The 24,112-nt window shown below is 39.1% G+C and overlaps 1 protein-coding gene and 1 pseudogene across 2 annotated transcripts in view; one reads left to right on the plus strand and one right to left on the minus strand.

Annotated features, from left to right (window-relative positions):
- Nucleotides 1–883: 883 nt before the first annotated feature.
- Nucleotides 884–24,112, minus strand: part of UGGT1 (UDP-glucose glycoprotein glucosyltransferase 1) — a 122,213-nt gene continuing 98,984 nt past the window's right edge. For both annotated transcript variants that reach the window (XM_053596793.1, XM_053596792.1), the window contains 4 exons: nt 23,859–23,973; nt 7,745–7,861; nt 7,111–7,276; nt 884–5,172 (listed from right to left, as the gene is read on the minus strand). In XM_053596793.1, coding sequence (XP_053452768.1) covers nt 5,147–5,172; nt 7,111–7,276; nt 7,745–7,861; nt 23,859–23,973 — 424 coding nt within the window. In that variant the 3' untranslated portion in view covers nt 884–5,146. The remainder of the gene's footprint in view (nt 5,173–7,110; nt 7,277–7,744; nt 7,862–23,858; nt 23,974–24,112) is intronic.
- LOC128590376 (RNA transcription, translation and transport factor protein-like) lies at nt 12,586–13,895 on the plus strand (annotated as a pseudogene).

Below are 24,112 nucleotides of genomic sequence, written 5' to 3' on the forward strand. Positions count from 1 at the left end.
CCAAACCACTGTAGCATAGTGAGACTTAAATTCCAAGCTATTTCTCCTTAGCAAGCATTGCTAAGATCTCTGTTCAGCTTTTCTAGCCTTCTAAGTGTTGCTTTCCACTGGGCCTCTTGAAATCCTGTCTCGTTTATACACACAGATGGGAGTCAGCTAAGGAGTTGAAGACACTATTAAGGAAAATTGGGGGGTTGTCTTCCGGCTCAGACAGCCCTGAACTGACTTGACTCTGCAGTCTAGTAAGACTGTTTTGTCTTATTTCCTAGGGACCACATGAAGAACGCTGACTTAAATATGGATCTTACCCAGTATGTTTTTTTTTTTTTGAGATAAGGTCTTGGTCCGTTTCCCAGGCTGTAGTGCAGTAGACTCATCATAGCTCGCTACAATCTCAAACTCTCAATCCTCCTGCCTGGGCCTCCCACAGTGCTGGGATTACAGGCATGAGCCACTGTGCCCAGTCTCTTTTTCTTTTGGTAGTTGAGTCCCTTCCACTTTTGCCAGTCTCTGGTCACATTCCATTGCATTTCTGGTGAAATGTACAATTATCAGCAATAGATTAGTCTGCTACAGCTGCTCTGCCATTATTGAAATCCAGACTGTAATTAGATGCTTAAGTGTTATTTAAAATAAAACACACTTCCGCTTCCTTGTGTTTCTTTCTTTATCCAGGTGACAGTTACACAAGTGCTTTCACTGGGAAAATCTATCGAGGTGTTTGTGCACTTTTCTGTATGTGCTATACACTTCAACAAAACGTTTATTATTAAAAAAACACCCCTTTTTTGTGCCAACTTTGCACTCTAGCAATCTACCTTTCCTAAACATAAAAGCTGAAAGAATAACCAGACACTTTTAAAGAAGAGAAGAAAAAGTTTATTGTGTTGAGCAGACCTTATTTTCATTACAGTACCAGGAAATTCATTCTCAAGTCCCTTCAGGTGCAGACACCCTGCAGACACTGAAGACCCCAATGCTGTTCCCAAGCAAGGGGCAGCACCTGGACACTATGTTGCATTTAATGGAACAGGATTACAGTAAAATTGGATATTCATAAATAAGATTTTTAAAAGTACATAGTTTCTTTAAAAATTCTACCATTTTCTCCATTTTTCCATGGATAACTGGTTGGAAAACATGGTGCTCGATAACCTTTTGTTCTCATTTTGTCAACCTTAGGTTAACATATTTTGCTTTTTGTTAAGAGGCATTATGCCCACTTCTCTGGAAATCTACATGGTGACAAGTAAGGCAACGTATACAATTCAGGTAGGATGGGGACCTCAGCTCCAGACACTAACTCGAGTCCCATTCAGCCTCTGTGCTGCTGGGTGAATAGGAAAGACTCAGGAAAGGACCTCTTGCTTGCAGAATCATTACCATGGCGCTTAGACTTTGTGGACTACTTCTAGGGAGCATGCAGACTCTTTAAGCTGACTCTGTGGTTTGTTTTTATAAACTGTCAGCACTCAGCAATACCCAGAGGGAGGGAGAACCTCCACTCAACTCTGACTGGCTGCCACCACCACTGCCAACCAGAATGTTGCTTTGTATATTAGAGAAACGAAAGACCACAGAATGAATGAGAAATATGTATCCTCCAGATGCTTTGAAATTTCAATAACCACCCAAGTTAATGGTGTTTAATTTGCTTGAATTCAATCAGATAATTATGAAGGTCTTGATTAAGACTTTTCCATAAGAAAACATGGATTAAATAAAAAAAAAAAGTAACCCCCACCAAACTCTACACATGACAAGCTCTATTTAAGTTGATTAACTCTCATCATCCCACAAAAAAGTCTCCATAAAATCAAATACTTTAAAAAAAATGGAATATACATTTAAATAACTCTGCAATAATCACCTTCCATCTTTTATTCACTCTCCATTTTTGTTACCAAGAAAGTTTCCATCAGGTTCTGTTACCAATACATTTCCACTTCCATGAAATTCGATAACCATAATGATAACATAGAACACTAACATTCTAACATACTAGAATTCCCTTGTAACTTTTTTTTTTGTCCATGTAACTCTTGAGTTAAATTATTTCTTTTAATCATTCAGGGCAAAAAGACATGGCAGCTTTAGAAAAGGATTGCTTCCAAGTATCTAAATTTACTTACGGGGGAAGTGGGGAGAAATGGAGTCATTTTACACTCATCGCGATGAGGGCTGTGCCCTGGCGTGTTCCAAATTATGAGGTCAATAAACAATGATCCTGGCTGAAGGGAATGATGGGACATCTTTCCTCCTTATCACCTGGGCAGGTTTCTTCCAAAAGCTGCACTAGCTGTCAGCCCTCCACTCAGAGAATCAACCCCCACAACCACAGCAAAGTTTGTCGTTGAAGCAGAGCCACAACAAAGCTCTAACCAGGATGGCACAGTAAATTAAGTTCCACTTATGAAAACTGTTTCTTAATATACATAATATATGTAATCTATGCTCTCCCAAGAGCTGAGTTCATCATGATGCTTGTGTACTTGGTAGATATGCAAACATTTGTATGTTCACTTTGAAATGCAGTATTTTGACAGATTCACAACTTTCTCTCTCTTATGGAAAACCAACATGCTCTCACTCTCCACGTGGTGAGCGTTCAGTACCCTGGCCAGGGCAGGCCCCCACAGCCCTGGCAGCAGGCCGTGACAGGCTTTGATGCCAATGAAATGTCACTGTTCATGGAACCCAGGAACAGGCTCCCATTGCTGCTTGTCTCTCCGACACAGCACACATTTCATCGTACTCTGCCATTTATTCAGAAAGAAAATCTTGCACTGTGGCATAATTGAGCAAAGAAAATCCATTACATAAAAGTGATGGCTAAGAACACCACACTGTGAACAGTTTCCAGAAGCTTAAACATTCAACATAATCAATTCTTACTCCTTGGGGAAAAATTTCTTCCCTAAATTTTCAGTCACAGTATGTGTTTTCAGAGCAGAGACAACAGACACAGCTGACCATGGCCCCATTTTAGCGGTCTCATCATTTCCTGGGGCATTCAGTTAATTCTGAAAGGTGATTATAACACATGAACCAAAAAAAGAAAAGCAGGAGGAGGGTCCTAGGCCATTTAGAAGCAAGGTGGGTTCCGCATTATTCAGAGTCAATTATGAGGCTGACTTCTATCAGAGTGGTGACAGGTAAAGGGCAACAAGACACACCACACAAAGAACACGGTTTACTGTGCTCCTTGTGAACTACAAGAGGCTGGTAGGAAGACACACAGAAAGGTGACTGCCACACAGGAACCAGAATTTAAAAGCACATCCTAGTGACTTGAGTACCTCCTGTTCAACCTCCCATATCGCACACTGGGAAAATGCACATTTCTGCCCATGGCTGCAGACAGCAGCAGCCTCTCTGAAGGCTTAATTAAATGTGGAGCTTGAATGATTGTTTTTTAATCTCACCAATCCTCTCTCTTCAGCTGTTCTGATCACATGAGGGGCAGGACGGTAGGACACCATGCTACAGCCTTCAACAACAGCCACTCAGTTTATCTCTGTTAAGCTTTCCCCTGCCCAATTTTTAATGGAATTATGAAAGCAAAATATCCTTTAATATGACTGGTTAACATTTGCATTTCCTAAGCTAACTTTTGTATTTGAAAATGGGAAAAATAAATTACTTGATATTTGTGATAAAAATATGTTTTTTTAAAAAGACTGCACATCAATATATTATGTGGCTTAGAAGAGTGGGGGCTTAGATATCCATCTTCGCCCATCCTTGTATTTTTTAAAAGCAGGCAAAATAGGAAAGCAAAGGCCTGTGTGCCTGAGAAGGCAGGTGCATGACCAATCCTCACTGCTCCTGCTGCTGTGCCCGCACCTGGGCTGAGGTGGAGCCAGGACGTGAAGCCTCATGCACACCCGGGCCCACAGCACACCCGAAGCCTCTAGAGCCCAGTCTTCAGCAAATGCTGCTCTCCACAAGGGACAACTGCTGGGCAGTCAAAGTAAAGACACAAAAACCAAGGACTCAACAGCAACTGGTAAGGGTGCTCAAAGCAACCCATAGTGCTAAAAAAGAAAAAAAAAATGAATACAGAATAGTGTATAGAAAATCACGAGTCCCACAATCAGAATCTTTCCTGGTCTGAGACCTGGGAGTACTTTGTAGAGAAAAGTCCAACCCATCAGTCCCCTGGGTCTGAGAGAAAATCCTATGCAGGAGAGGACACACGATGTAGTGACCGTGCCGAGAAAACCCTGAGCCCTCTGGGATGGTCACAGGGGTCTTAGTATGGCTATATCCAGTACGGAAACTGACAACAGACTTTTTTAGAAAGTGGGAAGAAAAGAAAAGACTCTGCCAAATACAAAAATTGTTTACACAATAATTGCCTAGAAAGTTCACTGGGATTGGGTGGTGAGTAATGTTTTTTTGTTTGTCAAATACCTACAATGGTACTAACGGTTTATAAAAGAGAATGGCCAATTTCTGGTCTTCCTCCCCTCCCCCAACACTCCAGAGCCCTCCTACTCCTGATATTTTTCCCTACTTTCACCCCTGACCACCCTGACCCTGGCCCCAAATTAATTTGCCTAGCCACCGAACCGAGCCAGCCCTGAAGACCCCCAACTGGTTGGGTTTCCTTCCGCCAAACAATGCACCGAACACTTGGGAAGAGAAGGCAGGGGGCAGCACAAGGCCCACATTGGCGTAAACCTTGAAGGGTACGGACCTTGGACAAAGCTTCTGCCAGCCTGGCCCAGTGCAGGGTGGGCACAGGCTGCAGGTAAACTGAGGTACGGAAGAACACAGCGGCTGCGGCGGGCCTGCTCCCTGTCACAGTGCAGCATGTCTGTGCTCTTGGGAGTGGGCACCAAAGGACACGTTTTCTTCCCGTTGCTGTTGCATTTTCTGCTCTGGTTAGAGCACTGCTCTTTACAGAGTCCTGAAACGGCAGCCACTTGTCTTCCTCTGAGGTACAAATCCAATACAGCCTCAACCCCAAAGATCCAGCGCCAATCAATATGCAGAAGTCAAGATCAAATCTCAGAATCAAAAGGGGTGGCACACCTGCCCGGTGAGTTTATCAGCAGTTGTATAGACAGATCAGAAAAAACTAGCATTTAGTATAAAAATTGTTTTTCAAATGGTACAATTTCCTATCCTCCTCCAGAGATCATAACTCTTCACGTCTCTGAGGTCCTATGGAAAAAGAAACAACAGAAAATAAAACAGACTACCCTGAAAATTATAGAACTAAACAGTGGGCACTTCCCGCCACTGTGACCTATTATTTGTACCTCCACCTCCATTTCATCTCTCAGATTAAATTTTTAGGAGCTTTGGTTTGGTGTTTAATATTATATTTTAAAAGGGAAAAAAAGAGGGACTTAAACCAACATTGAAACTATCGGCAAAAACCATTCTAATTAAATTGTTTCCACAGTACAAAATTTACTTGCAGTAAATATGCATTCATTTTTTGCTAGGATTCTTCTTTTTTTCACTAAATAGCATATAAACATATTCCATACTTAGATGTTTAAACTGTTTTTAATGCTTATAAATAAAGTAAAATAAATTTCTTCATGTATATAATGTTTTTCTTTTTTTTTTTTAGAGACAAAGTCTCACTTTATCACCCTTGGTACAGTGGCATGACATCACAGCTCACAGCAACCTCCAGCTCTTGGGTTTAGGCGATTCTCTTGCCTCAGCTCCCGAGTAGCTGGCACAACAGATGCCCGCCACAATGCTGGACTATTTTTTTGTCACAGTTTGGCCGGGGCCAGGTTCAAACTCGCCACCCTCAGCACATGGGGCCAGCACCCTACTCACTGAGCCACAGGCACCGCCCATAATGTTTTTCTGCTGTTGAATTATTTCTTTAAGATAAACTCTCAAGAGAGAATTATTGAGGGTATAAACATTTTAAAGGCTCCTGATGACAGATAACACTGCTTTCTAACAAGAGTTTTTCTAATACATGAAGCTTCAGCAAGGTATAGCCAAAACAATTTTCTCACCCTCTCTCCCGTAAATGACATTAATAATGTCTCTTTTGCCATATAGCAGATATTAATGATAGACTGCTTTAATTTGATTACTATTTCCTCAAATTCATTTATTATTTGTGTTTTCCTCTTATTTGAACTGTGTGTCTACATTCTTTGCTCATTTACTTAAGGAAATGCTTGAGATTTCAGAAATGAATTTGAACTATTTTTTACAGTGACTGTACAATTTTCCAGCTGTGATTTTTAACACAGTCTTCCGAATGTCGAGGTGAATCACTCAAGATGTGTGTTCTCCAATTGCTTTTTTAGGATTAGTTTAAAGCAGAATAAATCTTAAAATCCACAGCCCATGAATGTATCAAAACAACTCTATGCACCTCACAAATATATTTTTTAAAAACTCAGAGCCCAGATTGTTAATAGTTTTTAAAAAGTTACTTTTGTATTCTAATCATTTCAGGTAGCTACCACTCAAGACATATATACATTAATAGGAAAAACACAAAAAAATTAATTTCTTCTTAGATGAAATGAAACATCTCCATCTCTATCCCATTATGCTTGTTTTAAAGAACACTTTTTTCAAATCCATATACATACATACATATATATATATATATATATATATATATTTTTTTTTTTTTTTTTTTTTTTGGCCAGGACTGGGTTTCAACCCACCACCTCCGGCATATGGGGTCCGTGCCCTACTCCTTTGAGCCACAGGCACCACCCCAAATCCATATATATTTTGTCTTGATCTAAATTTGTTTAATCGCTGTGCCTTGATAGATTTACTAGAAAAAAATCCAAGGAATCTGACAAGAGCTTCCCAAAATGTCAGGTTTGGGTTATGTATCACAAGACTTGTGAACCTAACTAACAATAATCACAAAATGCTCCTTCTATCCCCTGAAAACAAGACAAGAGGGTAGCAAGTGCATTAATAAATACTGTTTTAGAAGGCCAACAAAAAAGGAAAATGACAAATATATACTAGTTGTTAGAATGGAAGGATTAATGCAAGATTTTTCTTTTCCTTTTATTCATCATGTAGCTGTCTTTACAACAAATGAAATTGAGAAACACAAAGACTACTTACCCAAACCCCAAAGTGTGCACTTACCTCCACGGCTGGGGGCTTCTGGCTGCTCCTTATCGAGGGCTCCTGCTTCTTTCTCCTGCTGAAAGCGGCTCTGCAGCTGTTTGACCTCCTGATCGTAGTCCTGCCACTCGGGCACAATTCGCACAGCTGCTTCCAACTTGGGCTCTTTGGTCATTGGGTTATTACACTGTGAAAACCAAGCAAACATACTTCAGTTGAGCTGAAGAAAGGGACAGTGTAGAGAATCCACAGGTGTTTCTGTTCTTGGATTAAAGTCCTAACTGGACAAAAAGAACAATACTGAGGAGCCAAATGCCACAGCAGCAGAAACAACATGGTCGGGGACCACGTAAGGCTGCGTTTACTCCCATAGACAAGTACGGGGGCCTGTTGGAAGGTAGGAAATTCCATTTGGAAAAATTGTAAGGCAGAGAGATGAACTGGAAGCTAACTAATGACTGAGCAGATTCTAAGTAGTGAAAGCAGGCCCATTCAGGCACTAGGGAAATCCTAACTGCTGAGAGTACTGTAAGACATACCACAACCCTGAACTGTGCAATTACAGGGAAAGACTCAGTAAGAATCTAGAATGACTTATTATTCAGTCATACTCCCCACTGGATTCAGATGCAGATAGGCACCGTGGACTGCTCACCAAATCAATGGTTTTTGCCCTTTTCTTAGATGCATCATCACACCACGTTTCACACCAAAGCCATTCTTGAGGGAGGGATTTAATTGGCACCTGATGAATCATGTTATTGGGTAAATCCTGTTTGGTAAAGAAAATGAAACACATGAACCTAAAATTCTGGGAGAATTTAAATCAATGCATAGTAAACCAGTGGTGTCAGCTGTTCATTACATATCACACACACGCCAATCACAAACGTTTAGAACGAAAAAGTCCCTACCAAATGCCTCAGAGAAGTGAAGGGATTTACACAGGCTGCTTTCCAAAACCTCAAAATTTAGAGGATCCATAAAACAACTACTCATAATAAGGAACTGAAAGGCTTTAGCTTAAAAAACACGAAGAGCCTACACCTCAACTTCCCTCCCTGAGGGCAGTTATAAGAAAAATACTCCTGTTGACTTTTGAAAGCCAATCAAATACAGTAGTGATTCATACATCTTACAGTCTTCTCTCAAAGAAGCTCTGTACTTACCTTGTCTATTAAGACTTGCTCCCAAATAGATGACATCCATATTTTTTCTAGCCAATTTTACACTGTGCTTAAAGCTTTTATCTCAGGAGACCTTCTGAATTTGACAAAATAAAATGTTCCATTGTCCTAAGACATAGTTGGAACAAAACACTCATGGCATAAAATGTATAGAAATGATTAACTGTGACACTTACAAAGAATGCTCCGTGATGGTACAAAAATAAATAGGCGATGGTTCTCTTTATGAAATCCTTTAAATGAACTAAATTTAAAAGTAGCTAGGTTAAGATATCAAAAACTCATCTTCATTTATCTTATATTCACTTAAGATTTAGAAACCGTTAGGCTGGGTACAGGGGCTCACGCCTGTAATCCTAGCACTCTGGAAGGCAGAGTGGGAGGATTACTTGAGCTCAGAAGTTTGAGACCAGCCTGAACCATCACTACTAAAAACAGAAAAATTAGCAGGCCTGGTGGCAAGAGCCCAGAGTCCCAGATACTTGGGAGGCTGAGGCAGGAGGATCAATTGAGGCCAGGAGTTTGAGGTTGCTGTGAGCTAGGCTGACACCACGCTAGCCCAGACAACACAGTGAGACTCTTGTCTAAAAAAAAGAAAAAAAGTTTCATAAACTGTTGAACTTGCTGCACTTGCTGCACTGCTGAATCAAGAACACAGTATCAGTTCCATGCTCTGCTTGAAAAAGAACCAAAGTCTACTTCAGTATTGGTAGACTAAGTAAATGAGACAAGATGTCTCCTGACGACAACTAGAAAAGCTGAATAAATGATGGAAAAGACTTATCTTTTAAAAACACAAGAAATCTAACGAGACAATAAAGATTAATGGGCCAGGGGAGGGCAGAGGCTCACAAAGACAACCCTGAAATCTGGGGGTTTTCCCTCAGAGTCTTAGGCTGCTCAGTGAGGTTTTCAGAGGCTCTATGGCCACTCAAGTGTGCGGTAAATAAGATTTAAATGTATATAAGACCTGTAGTGGCTGAGGGGAGTTCTGGTGAAACTTGCTTGCTTTGGGTTGTGACACCAAAGAAACACATATTATGATTTAAAGTGAACCAGAAATAGATCCAACAAAGAATCCAGTTCGACCGCAAATCATCAAAATCCTAAAATTGAATTAAAATTATCCTGGATATAGCCAGGCGTTGTGGCGGGCACCTGTAGTCCCAGCTACTCAGGAGGCTGAGGCAGGAGAATAGCCTGAGCCCAGATGCTGGAGGTTGCTGTGAGCTGGGACGCCACAGAATTCTACCAAGGGTGACAAAGTGAGAATGTCTCTAAAATAAATAAATAAAATATAATAAAATAATCCTGGATAGACAATGGCCCTAAGTTCCTGACAAAGAGAAATACAAATTCTGTTGGGTAATACCATTATTCTTGACCTCAAATTATTTCCAAAAATAATTCTGTAAATAATGGCTAATGAACTATAGAAAATTGACAGATGGGCTTGGCGCCTGCAGTTCAGTAATTAGGGCACCAGCCACACACACCGAGGCTGGTGGGTTCAAACCCAGCCTGGGCCTGCCAAACAACAATGATGACTACAACAAAAAAAAAAAAATAGCTGGGCGTTGTGGCGGAAGCCTGTAGTCCCAGCTACTTGGGAAGCTGAAGCAAGAGAACCACTTAAGTCTAAGAGTTTGAGGTTACTGTGAGCTGTGACACCACAGCACTCTACTGAGGGTAATATAGTGAGACTCTGCCTCAAAAAAAAAACAACGACAAAAACCCCAGATGTATGAGAGACAACATAAACAGAACAATAACAGAAATGACACAAAAGAAGCAGATCCATAGTAGCTCTAAAATTAGAGACACCAAGCATCATACAGACTTTAAAGTAAATATACTCACTGTATATAAGATTAAAACAAAAAGAATTTTTAAAATTCTTTTTAAAGCAGGTGTCACATGGGGAGAATTTCAGCATCAAACAAAAAACAATGGAAACAAAAAAAAATGGACACATAAAACTAAAATATCAAAATCAAAATTAAGAAAAAATGAAAAGTTTAACAAATTATACAGGAAATAACCAGAGCAAAGCACAGAGAAACTAAAATAAAGAAATACAGAAAAGAAAGAAATATGGAGTTTAGTAAAAAAGTTTTAACACATTTATTGGAACGGGTGGGTGCTACTATTATCTCAAGAATAATCAGAATGAATTCTCCTAATCCAATGAAGCCACATATTTAAGAAACATCAGTAAAGACCAAATAAGAAAACCCAAAACAAAAACCTACTTATGTTACAGAGAAACCCGCTGAAGGTCAATACAAATCTTAAATATAGCCCAAAGAAACAGATAATACTCAAAGGAAAAATAATGATAGGTAACTTCTCACTGGAAACAAAAGATAATGGAAAGATAAATTTTATTCAAAGACCTAAAAGAAAGTAACAATCAAGATGAAAATATCCTTCAAGAGTAAATGTAAATGCAAAAACATGAAGTTGAACCCTTACTTTACATCATATATAAAATTAAATTAAATTACATCATATTTAAATTGAAATAATTTAAATCCATTAAAAACGGATCAAAGACTTAAGTATAAAACCTAAAACTATAAAACTCTTTGAGAAGAAAACACATAGGGAAATCTCTTCACGACACTGGATGACTGGATGCCAATGACTTACTGGATATTTGAGCACAGGCAACAAAAGAAAAAAAATTGAATGGGAGAATTTATCTGCAAATCATATATTTTATAAAAGATTACATTCATAATACAAAGAACTCCAACAATTGAAAAACAAACAAAGGAATCAATCCAAAAATAGTCAAAGACTTGAATAGACATTTCTCCAAAGATGATTAGCAAATGGTCCATAAGCACACCATTTGTTACAAGGGAAATCAAAATCAAAACCACAATTTTATACCCAAACTTACACCCATAAGGATGGCTACTGTCAAAAAGAAAGAAGAAAGGAAAGGGAAAGGGAAAAGGAAAAAGAGAAGGAAAGGAAAGGAAAGAGAGAAGAGGAAACCAGGTGCTGGTAAAGGCATGGTGAAAATGGAACCCTGTGCAGTTCCTGTAGGAATGAATATAATAGCAACCTGCTGTGGCAAAGAATTGGGCAGCTTCTAAAAAAGTTAAACATAGAACTACCACATGATTCAGCAATTCTACTTTTCAGTGTATACCCAAAAGACGTGAAAATAGGAATTCGGATACTTGTACACCAATGTTCACAAAAACATCTTAAACAATATTCTAAAGTTGGAAATAAGACAGATGCCCACCAATAGATAAATGGATAAACAAAACATAGTATATGTGTGTAACAGAATGCTATTCAGTATTAACTGTAAGAAATTCCGACATGCCACAACCCGGATTAGCTTTGAGGATTATTATGCTAAAGGAAATAAACCAGACACAGAAGGACAAATATCGTATGATTCCAGTTATATGAGGTACCCAGACCAGGCAAACTAATAGACACAGGAAGTAGACTAGAGGGTACCAGGAGCTGTGGGGAGGAAAGAGGGGGGAATTATTATTTAAAAGGAATAAAATTTCAGTTGGGGAAAAGTTTTGGAGATGGATGATGCTGATGGTTACAAAACATTGTTAAGGTACCTAATGCCACTGAGCTGTGCACCTAAAAATGGTTAAGATAGTTTCTTAGTCCATTTATGTTGCTAAAGAATGCCTGAGACTGGGTAATTTACAAGAAAAGAGGTTCTAGTATAAGAAGCACAGCGTCAGCATCTGCTCCTGGTGAGGACCTCAGGAAGCTTCCGCTCTTGGTGGAAGGTGAAGGAGAGCAGGTGTCGCGTGGAGAGAAGGAAGCAAGAGGGAGGGCAGGGAGGTGCTCTTTTAACAATCAACTCTCACAAGAATTAACAGAACAGGAATTCACCCATTACCATCAGGAGAGGAGCTGCCCCTACGACTCAAACACCTCCCGGTAGGCTCTACCTCCAACTTTCAAATTTCAACAGGAGGTTTAAAGGGGACAAATATCCAAATTATTACCCAATAATACATATTTTAAAACATGTAAGAAATAAAAAAAGACATTTTCAGATAAGAAAAATGGAAAAAAACCTATTATTAGTTGAACTTACATTATAACAAAAATTAAGGGATATTTTCTATGTGGAAGGAAAATGATCCTACAGTGAAAGCTTGGCAATGCAGGAAGGAAGCAAAGTAACACAACAGCGAACACATGAGTAAATTTAAACCTAAATAGATACAGATTGCCCTAAACAAGAACATCTTACAAGGTTTCAAACATAAAAAGAGGTGTAAAATACACATCAACAAGACACCTAGGCGGAATGAGGGTAAGCGGACTTACACAGTTCAGACTGGTTAAACATAGTCTGCAGACTGCAGCAGGAAGCCTGCGAATGCCGGTTCTTAGGCCTAACACACCCACTGAACCAGAATCTGTTGGTGTGTGGCGCAGGAATTGATGCCTTAATAACCTCCCTAGGTAATTCTTGTCTATATGCTAAAATCTGACAAGCAGTGTTCTGACGTTTTAGTTATCTCCTAGGTAGGTAAAATATACCAATTATTATTAGATTTGGCAAAGTCAGAAATGCACATTGCCATCTCTAGGATAACCATAAAAAATTGTAAAAAAAAAAAAAAAAAAAGTGTATGAATTAGCCAATACAGCAAAAGTGGAATTATTAAAAATTCTCAACCAAGGCCCTCTTAGGGCCTTGTTCCTGCTCCATTCACTCCCGTGATTCTCCTCTCCTGGCCAAGGCCTGGGACCAGAGTGAGAAGCAAAGACTGTTCCTACACAAACTGACAGCTCTCAACAACCACAACCCTGACAGCTTCAAATGCAAAGATGGAACATAATTTAGAAACTTCGTTTGGCTCAAAGACCAGAAAATCAGACCCTACAAGACTGAAGACAGAGTTAATTTAAGAAGCATCTATAGCAGTGACTGGCCCAAGTTCTTTGAAAAGTATCTCAGAGATGTTAACTATCCTTTCAAGATTAAAGATAGACAAAAAGCAATTGACTGGCTTCCTGGTTTATACTTGAATATGGAGATAATGCTGAAAAATACAAGGACTTAGTACCTGATAATGCAAAAAATGCTGACAGCACAACTAAGAATGCAGCGACATTGATCAATATGGGTGTAAATAATTCTGAATTTAAGACTGGTGTAATCGTTTTGGCTAACCTCCTTCAGATTCAGCTTCATGATGATAACCTCCGTGATGCTTAAGGCAATTTGAACTTTGGTTCAAGAGCTCCTGAGAGATGACACAGTTGCTATTGCAAATCAAACAAAAGAAGGCTTGCCTGCTGCTTTAGACAAACACATTCTTGGTTTTGACACAGAAGATGCAGTTCTTAATGAAGCTACTAAGATCCTATGGTTGCTGAATATAGAAGAGCTCAGAGAGCTATAGACAAAAATTAATGAAGCCATAGTAGCTTTTCAGGCAATTAATGACTGCTGATCCAAAGACAGATCACAGTCTGGGGAAGGCTGCAAGGCAACCACTAACATTGCAGCTTTGCACCTACTCAGTACTGCTGGGAACCAACTACGCGCACAGCATGTGTTTGGAAATCAAGTGTCACATTTTTGAGGGAGGAATCTCAGAAATTTGACTATGTTCTAGAGATTTAACAACACTGCTCTCTTCTTTAATAAAGTTTGGGAAAGTGGGATAAAAAATCTCAAATTGAAAGAAACTGACTGGAGTGGTGGCTTGTGCCTGTAATCCTAGCACTCTGGGACGCTGAGGCCAGTGAATTGCTTGAGCTCAGGAGTCCATCAGCCTGAGCAAGATCGAGACCTGGTCTCTAAAAATAGCCAGGCGTTGTGGTGGGTGCCTGTACTCCGAGCTACATGGAAGGCCGAGACCAGTGAAATGCTTGAGCTCAGGAGTCAGAGACCAGCCTGAGGAAGATGGAGACCCTGTTTCTAAAAACAGCCAGGCTTTATGGTGGGTGCCTGTACTCCAAGCTACTTGGGAGGCTGAGGCAGGAGGATAGCTTGATCCCAAGAGTTTGAGGTTGCTGTGAGCTATGACTCCTTCGCACTCGACTGAGGGCGACAAAATGAGACTCTGTCTCAAAAAAGAAGTTACTTTTAAAAAAAGAAAGAAACTGACAGAATAATAAAGGACTATAGAGCAAGTAGAGTAGAAGCACTGTAAAAAAAACAAAGTTACTGCTAATTACATCAAGTATGAATGGACTAAAGGCTCAAACTAAATGACTGTCACACTGGATAAAAAATAACCTGGCTCTCAAATTTGTAGGCATTAATAATATAGTCTTGAAATGTGGCAAAATTTGACAGACTCAAAGATGAAACAAATCTCACAATGCATAAAAAGATGTTTAACACAATCTTAACGGTACCTAATGGAAAACAAAAAAAAGACAAAACTCACCCGATAGCAATGTCGTTAAATGTCAACTAATGGACATATAGAGAAAAATATCTAATATTGGCTGAATACAAAAACAAAAGAAACATTTACCAAACCAATAATTTCTGACTCATAAGGCAAATCTTAACAAATTTCAAATGTCTGAGATCATTCTGTGAGAAAAGGGTATACCCAATGTAACTTCAAAATCTTCATGTACTTGGAATCACTTATAAATAATTCACCAGTCAGCCAAAGAAGAAATCTTGACCAGGTGTGGTGGATCATGCCAGTAATCAGAGCACTTCAGGAGGCCAAGATGGGAGGATCACCTGAGGCCAGGAGTTTGAGACCAGCCTGTACAATATTGGCCAGACACCATCTTTACAAATAGTTTAAAAATTAGCTGGGTGTACTGATATGTGCCTATAGTCCCAGCTATTTGGGAAGCTGAAGCAAGAAGATCACTTGAGCCCAGGAGTTGGAGGTTACAATGAGCTATGATTGTGTCACTGTACTCTATCCTGGACAACACAGCAAGACTCTGTCTTAAAAAACAAACACACAAAACAAAAAAAAAAAACAAGAAGAAATCAAGAGAAACTAGAACTATATTGAATCAAATAATAAGGAAAATGCTACATATACAGTATGTGGAATATAACCAAAGTCCTACTAAAATAGAACTTGAAAATTCACATCTGCATATTAGGTAGGTTAAGGGCCGGGCATGGTGGCGCACACCTGTAATCCCAGCACTTGGGAGGCCGCGGTGGGTGTATTATCTGAGCTCACAGATTTGAGACCAGCCTGAGCCAGTAAGAACTCATCTCCAAAAATAGCCGGGCGTTCTGGCGTGTGCCTGTAGTCCCAGCTACTTGGGAGGCAGAGGCAAGAGAATCACTTGAGCCCAAGAATTTGAGGTTGCTATGAGCTATGACGCTACGGCACTCTACTAAGAGTGACAAAGTGAAATTCTGCCTCAAAACACAAACACACACACAGAAAAGATTAAAAAATCATTAACTAAACATCTATTTCAAGAAATTAGGGAAAAAACCTAGTAAGTTAAAGGAACTAGAAGAAAAGAAACAATAAAGAACAGAAATAAGTGAAACAGAAAAGAATGGCTAGGCACAGTCACTCACGCCTATAATCCCAGCACTCTGGGAAGCCAAGGCAGGTGGATCACCTGAGCTCAAGGGTTCAAGACCAGCCTGAGCAAGAGAGAGATCCTGGTCTCTAAAAATAGCCGGACATCGTGGCGGGCACCTATAGTCCCAGCTACTTGGTAGGCTGAGGCAAGAGAATCACTTGAGCCCAAGAGTTTTAGGTTGCTGCGAGCTATGATGCCACAGCACTCTACCAACAGTGACAAGTAAGACTCTGTCTCAAAAAAATATATAAATAGGGAGGTGCCTGTGGCTCAGTCGGTAAGGCGCCGGCCCCATATACCGAGGGTGGTGGGTTCAAACACGGCCCCGGCCAAACTGCAACCAAAAAATAGCTGGGCACTGTGGCGGGTGCCTATAGTCCCAGCTACTCGGGAGGCTGAGGCAAGAGAATCGCTTAAGCCCAGGAGTTGGAGGTTGCTGTGAGCTGTGTGATGCCATGGCACTCTACCGAGGGCCATAAAGTGAGACTCTGTCTCTACAAAAAAAAAAAAAAAAAAATATATATATATATATATATATATATATATAAATAAATGAAATAGAAAAGAAACACATAGAGAGGATCAACACATAGGATTAATTCCTGGTGAGCTAAAAAGAAAGCACAAATGAGCCATGTTAGGAAAATATATATATATATGTGTGTATATATATATATATATATTCTATTTTTATTTATTTTTTTAATTTCTTTTTTTTATTATTAAATCATAGCTGTGTACATTAATGTGATCATGGGGCACCATACACTGGTTTTATAGACTGTTGGACACATTTTCATCACACTGGTTAACATAGCCTTCCTGGCATTTTCTTAGTTATTATGTTAAGACATTTATATTCTACATTTACTAAGTTTCACATAGGAATATATTTTTTAAAAAAGAGGATATCAGTAGAGAGCTTATAGACTTTAAAAAAAATAACTAGTATGATAAAAACATTCTGGCTGTTGATATGCATTTTTCTTTTTCTTTCTTTCTTTTTTTTTTAGAGACAGAGTCTCACTTTGTCACCCTCGGTAGAGTGCAGTGCCATCACAGCTCACAGCAACCTCCAGCTCTTGGGTTTAGGCCATTCTCGTGCCTGAGCCTCCTGAGTAGCTGAGACTATAGGCGCCCACCACAACGCCCGGCTATTTTTTTGTTGCAGTTTGGCTGGGGCCGGGTTCGAACCTGCCACTCTCGGTATATGGGGCCAGCGCCCTACTCACTGAGTCACATTTTTCAAAACCAATTAAGAGCTCAACATATCCCTGTATATAAATTATATCTCAGTAAAAAATAGATGATGGGAAACTACAAGCAACTTAATAACAATGTTAGAAAACTTAGATGCAATATTAACAAAAATATTGATGAGTAAAAAAAGAAGCCAACAGTCCAATAACTATTAAAGAAATTTGACTTATAATTTAAACACAAAAAAACTCCAGAATTCACCAGTAAATTCTACCAAACATTTAAGAAACGATGCCAAACTTAAACCAATTACAGCTTAAAAGAAGCTTAAAAAGAACAAAACCCAATTTATTTTATGAAGTCGACATACCCTGACATCAACTTGGTAGGGATATTGTAAGCCAATGTCAGATAAAAACAAAAATGTAAAATGCCTTTCATAGTAGCATGAAAGAAGATGAAATACCTTGATATATATTTAACAAAGGATGTGAAGGATCTCTACAGAGAGAATTATAAAATACTAAGAAAGAAAGATGTTAACAGATCAAAAACATATCATGCTCATGGCTTGGAAGAATCAACACTGTTAAAATGCCCATACTACCTAAAGCAATCTACAGATTTAATGCAATCCCCATTAAAATACCAATGTCATACTTTGAAGATCTTGAAAAAACAGTTCTATATTTTGTATGGAACCAGAAAAAAATCTGAATAGCCAACATAATTCTAGGAAATATGAAGGCATTACTTTACCAGACTTTTGGTTATACTATAAGTCTGTAGTGATCAAAACAGCATGGTATTGGAGAGAGAGATAAAATAGAGAGATAGATCAATGGAACAGAACAGAGAACCTAGAGATAAAACCAGCTTCACATCGCCATCTGATCTTCGTGAAACCAAACAATACTGGGGAAAATAACTCCTATTCAATAAATGGTGCTAGGAGAACTGGTTCTGAGACTGAACCCACGCCCCTCACTACTCACAATGGGTAAAAGATTTAAATATAAGACACGAAACAATAAAAACCCTAAAAGAAAATATGGGAAAAACTTTAATCTTTTTGGCCTATGAAGACAACCCCGCTGGCAATCGCAGCAGCAAAATAAATAAATTATAGCACCTGATCAAGTTAAAAAGTTTCTGCACAACTAAAGACACAGTCAACAAAGCAAAGAAACAACCTTCAGAATGGGAGATGATACTTGCATGATGCGAATCTAACAAAGGTCTAATAACCAGAATCTACAAAAATTCAAGCAAATCAACAACAGCAAACAAACTCATTAATAACTGGGCAAGAAATATGAACAGAAGCTTTTCTCATGAGGACAAATGGCCAACAAACACATGAAAAAATATTCATCATCCCTGATTATCAGATAAATGAAAATCCAAACAACTTTGAGATATCACTAACCCCCATGAGAACAGTCCACATCGCAAGGTCTCAAAGCAGCAGATGCTGGTATGGGTGCAGAAAGAAGGGAACACTCACTGTTGGTGGCACTATAAACTCAAACAGTCTTATAGAAATAAGCATGGAAATTCCTTGAAGAGCTGAAAGTAGACCTACCATTTGATCCTGCAATCCTATTACTAGGTATCTACTCCTCTCCCCACAAAAGTCATTTTACCACAAGGACATCTGAACTCAAATGTCCATAGCAGTGCAATTCACAGTAGCAAAAATGTGCACACAACCCAAGTGCCCTTCAACAGACGAATGGGTTAATAAATTGTGTATACATACCATATATACATGGAATACTATCCAGCCATTAAAAAGATGGGACACTGGCTCAGCGCCCGTAGCACAGTGGTTATGGCACCAGCCAAATATACCGAGGGTGGCAGGTTCAAACTCGGCCCGGGCCAGCTAAACAATTCCAACAAAAAAATAGCCAGGCATTGTGGTGGGCGCTTGTAGTCCCAGCTACTTGGGAGGCTGAGGCAAGAGAATCGCTTAAGCTCAAGAGTTTAAGATTGCTGTGAGCTGTGACGCTACGGCACTCTACCCAGGGCAACATAGTGACACTCTGTCTCAAAACAAAAAAAGAAAAAAGAAAATCAAGTGTTATTTTATGTGTCAGTCCTCTCCTCTTTCAGAACAGTGTCTTGATTCTTCATGGAAAGGGATACATGTGTGACTGTGTGTGTGAGAGAGAGGGAGACTTTTATATGATCTCACAAGAAGGCTATCAGTAGAGAAAAACGTAGACCTGGTGTTGGTGTAGACCTGGTGTTGGTTGGGAGAGAAATAGAAGAGGATGCTACTTCTCTGAATAATTACCACATCTTTTTATTTTGTACTCTAATCTGATGAATTCGTTGCTCTGCCCACTGGAGACAATTTGTTTTTCTGCTCTAGGAACTTAAATAGCTCAGGATTCACAATATAGAATATAGTATCGCAATTTTCCCCTTTTCTATGTCAGAAACTCTGGTGTATTCCAGGAAGGTTAGCTGAATCACTATTTATTAATGTGCTAAGTATTTTTCGGAGGTGAAGATTATAGTTTATTTCAGATGCATGGTTTCATGTACTTTAGGCATTTTGTTTTGCTTAAGCCTACTTAAAGTTTTTGTAACTTGTATCATGATATTTGGTGTCCGCAAATAAAAGAGCAAAGACAAAAATTTACAAATACATACATATTCAAATACATCACAGAATTATAGTAAAGCAACTAGCCCTATACCGCAACCCAGTTCAAGAAGTGAGTAGTGTGGTTGCCGCCCCAGAAGCCGTGCTTCACACTACACCCTTAACAAGAGGAGTCACATAGGAACTAAGGAACACAAAAGATAGAACTTTTATGATAATCACTGTATTTGCTTTTCTTTATAGGGCACTATTCAAGCATGTATTGTTAAACACTGCAGTTTAGTTTGACTATTTTTTATATTTCAGTAGAACCATAAAACGTACTCTTCTGAGTGTAACTTCTTTTGCTCAGTGTGTATCATTGTGTGTAAGGGTACATTTTACTTACCCATTCTGTATTTGGCTTCTGTGGATAATGCTATTGTGAACAGTCTTACACATATATACACATATTTCAATTGTGTAAACACCTACACACAAGTGGAACTGTTGGGGCATCAGATACATCTATCTTTACCTTCACTAGATAATTTCAAACTGTTTTTCAAAGTAATTCTAATTCATACTCCTATCAGCAGTGTTAAGAGTTCTGTTGCTCTATGTTTTGACCAATATTATTGTCTGTCTGTTAATTTGGTAAAGTGTGAGCTTGCTCTCCACTGTGGCTTTTCATCGGAGAGTTTAAACCATGCACACTTAATTATTACATTATAACTATTAAGGCAGAATTTAAACTTGCCATGTCCTGTTTTCTATATTGTCATATCTTTTGTGTTCCTTAGTTCCTACATGACTGCCTTCTTTTGTGTTAAATAGATATTTTCTAGCATATCATTATAATTCCCTTACTGTTTACTTTATATTTTTATTTTCTTTGTGTTTGTCATGATGACTACTATTAATATCTTGATTTATGAGAATCTAGTTTGAATTAATGCCAACTAAATTCCAATAGTAAATACAGACTAACTCCATTCCCCCATCCCCCTTTGTATTCATATCCTACACACAGATTTATAATATTTGCTTTTTGCGGTTGTCTTTTAAATCAGACAGGGAACAAAATGAGTTCCAAACAAAAAAACAAATTAATACCGTATTTTGTTTACCCATGCTCTTTCACTGCTGTTCTTCATTTTTTCACGTGGATTCAAGTTACTGTCTAGTATCCCTTCATTCCAGGCTGAAGGGTCCCCTTTAGTATTTCTGGCAGAGTGGCTATGCCAAGTACAAACTCTCAGAGAATGTATAAATTTCTCTTTCACTTTTGATGAGTAGTTTTACTTAGAAAATTTTTGCTTGATTGGTGTTTTCAGCATCTTGAATATCTTGTCCCACACCCTTCTGGCCTCCCTGGTTTCTGATGAGAGATTAGCTTTAATCTTACTGAGGGTCCCTCCTACATGGCACACTGCATCTTAGGCTGGTTCCCAGACCCTTTTTCTTTGGACAGTTTGAATATAGTATGTTTAGGTGTGTGTCTCTCTGAGTTTATTCTACTTGGAGTTCATTGAGTTTCTTGGATGTGTGTAGATTAATATTTTTGTTAAATTTGGGAAGTTTTCTTTATTTCTTATTTGAAGGTAACTATGAAAGTTTTAAGACAGATTGTGTTATGGTCCATAATTTGACTTCCAAAAAATACAGTCAACAGCAGTGTTCCTTCTGATTCACGGTGTAATTTTCAACTTGCTTGGCCTACTGGTGTTGCCGGAAGGCTTCATTTGTTTTCATCTGTGCAGCACTCATTTGGCATCAGTCGTGGAGCTAAGAAGAAAGCACTTTTCATCCAAGGATCTTCTACGATTTTAAAATTAAAGGACTGTAAAGCCTTGAGCATTTGCACCGAGCTTTCAGGGACCTTTTTCCTTCCTGTGTGGCAATTTTTCAGTAGTCTTAAGAATTTAGAAGATGCTAAACTTAACCGAATGATGATGAAAAGAGTGAGCATCTGGCGACCACAATGACTGAGAAAAAATTGCCACTGTGGAAAAAATGGTTCGAAAAAACAGGTGAGTGACATTTAAAGACATTAAAGTGACACAACAGACTAGATCACTAGTTGTGTCCAAAATGCTGCATGATTATCTTGGAGTCAGGGAAGTTTCATCCCGATGGTGCCTCACACTTCGATAGATGGCCAGAAGTGCATTCGTGTTGAATCACGTGAAGAAGTGCTGGTCAGATTTGATGGAGATAAGTCTAGATGTGTTTCTGACATCCTGACTGCAATCCAGGTGATGCAACCTGGATTTACTAGTGATCCAGAGAATAAGCATTAGCTGACAGTGTGGATTCCCTCCTGCCCCCCACCCCCTGCTGATGAAAATCCACCAATGAAAGTAAAGTGACCCTGAAATGTTGGAAAGAGGATGGTGGGAACTTCCTTCTCCAAAAGCGGTCATGTAGCAACAGTTGCTCTTTTGTGCTCAGTGGTACACAACAGTTACGTCTACTAGAAGTTTTCAGGAAGCATCAAGAATGGTGGCCAAAGACAGGACTGCGGGGAGACCATCTTGCACCATGACAGTGCGTCCACCCACACAGCCAACATCACTATTCAGTTTCTGGCGTCCACAGACGTTAGACTTATGACTCATCCACCTTGTAGTGCTGACCTGGCCGTGTATTATTATTTCCTGTTCTCTATAGTCAAAATTTGCATGCCTGGATGAAGGTTCTCCAGCCCCAAAGAAGCTATTCACACCTACAAAAGTGAGCTCACAGTACGTGAAGAAAATGAATAGGAACAGTGTTTTCAGAAATGGTTTACAAGAATGCAAAAGTGCACTGTTGTGGCAATTATTGTGAGAAAATATAGTAATCAAATGATTTTGCATTTCTTAGGCTTTGTGTATCTTCAGAGCGGCCCTCATATTCTTTCTGCCCCCGTCTCTCTGCTCTCCTTTCCTCCTTCTTTCCCTCTTCTGGGGAATCGCATTGTTTGTATGTTGATATATTTGACGGGGTCCCACCAGTCTCTTATTTTTCCTTATTCTTTTCACTTTTTGCTCTTCAGGCTGGATAATCTCAACTGACCTATCTTCAAGTTTGCTCATTGTTTTTCCTGCCTCCTCAAATCTTCGGTCAAACACCTCTAGTGAATTTTTACTTTCAGTTATTGTATTATTTTCCAACTCACAATTTTCTGTTTGGTTCCTTTTAGTCATTTCATTCTTTATTAATAACACTCTGTTGCAATGTTATTTTATATTTTTATAATTAATAAAAAGGTTGCCCACCATTTTGTATGTTTATGACAATTTAAATATTCTCTTTTCTGAAAGGCTTGTTTAAGCATGTGGATCATTTGGGTTTTTTTCCTTCTTGATTTTTATTTTGTATCTTGTATTTTTCATATATAATGGTAGTGCATCCTTTGTTACTTAAAATATGTTGCAAAATTTCCCACTTTGAGTCTGTGAATAGTATCTTTTGTAATCCATTTAGTTAGTATTCTCTTTTACGGTTAATGCTTTTTGAGTCCTATGAAGTTATAAAGATGATCTCATGTGAGTTTTATTGCTTTGCCTTTCAAATTCAGATCTATATTCTGTATTTGGAATTTATGTGTGGTGTGAGAGAGAGTTCAACTTTGATTTCTGTATGTTGGATAGACAGTTATTTCAGCATTTTATAAAGTAAAACATATTGCTCTGAAGTGCCGTATTTGTCAGAAATGAAGTACTCATCTATGTAGAGATCTGTTTCTAGGCCTTTTTTTCATTCCATTGGTCTACTTGTCTACCTTCATGCCCATACTGTATTATCTCAACTACTGTAGCTTTATAACACATCTAGATACCTGGTAACTTCAGTTCTCCTACCTCATTTTCTGTTAAGACTGTCTTAGTGTACCCTTCATGTTTTGTTTTCTCATATATATTTTATAATCCGTTTGTTTTTGTTTTTTGAGACAGAGTCTCCCTACATCACCCTCGGTAGAGTGCCATGGTGTTATAGCTCACAGCAACCGCCAACTCTTGCTTCAGCCTCCCAAGTAGCTGGGACTACAGGCGCCCGCCACAATGCCTAGGGCGCATTTGTATTATTGTCATTATTGTTTGGCAGGCCCGGGCGCGTTCGAACCTGCCAGCCCTGGTGTATGTGGTTGGCACCCTACCCACTGAGCTATGGGTGCCGAGCCAAACACTTGCTTTTCTGACAGAACACTATGTACCTGTCACTAAAGATGTTAACCGTAAAAAATGGACACTTACTTGATCAAGATTTGAAAGGCTGTTGGGATCCTGACTCAGACCTTGGTACTGTCCTCTGAGTCTGTCGCCAGCAGCTATTTTCCTAAACTTCTTCAGATCCACAACATACAGTGCACTGAATAGAGAAGATCCATTTTGTTACAACCAATCATGGATTATGACAAAAAAACCAAACCCACTGATAACGGAACAAGTCACTAGCCAAACTTCTGACTTATCTTTTAAAGGTAAGCTGCAGCCCTATGGAACAGTAA

Source organism: Nycticebus coucang, chromosome 7, assembly GCF_027406575.1.
Source record: "Nycticebus coucang isolate mNycCou1 chromosome 7, mNycCou1.pri, whole genome shotgun sequence".
In the NCBI taxonomy this organism is placed as follows: Eukaryota; Metazoa; Chordata; class Mammalia; order Primates; family Lorisidae; genus Nycticebus; species Nycticebus coucang.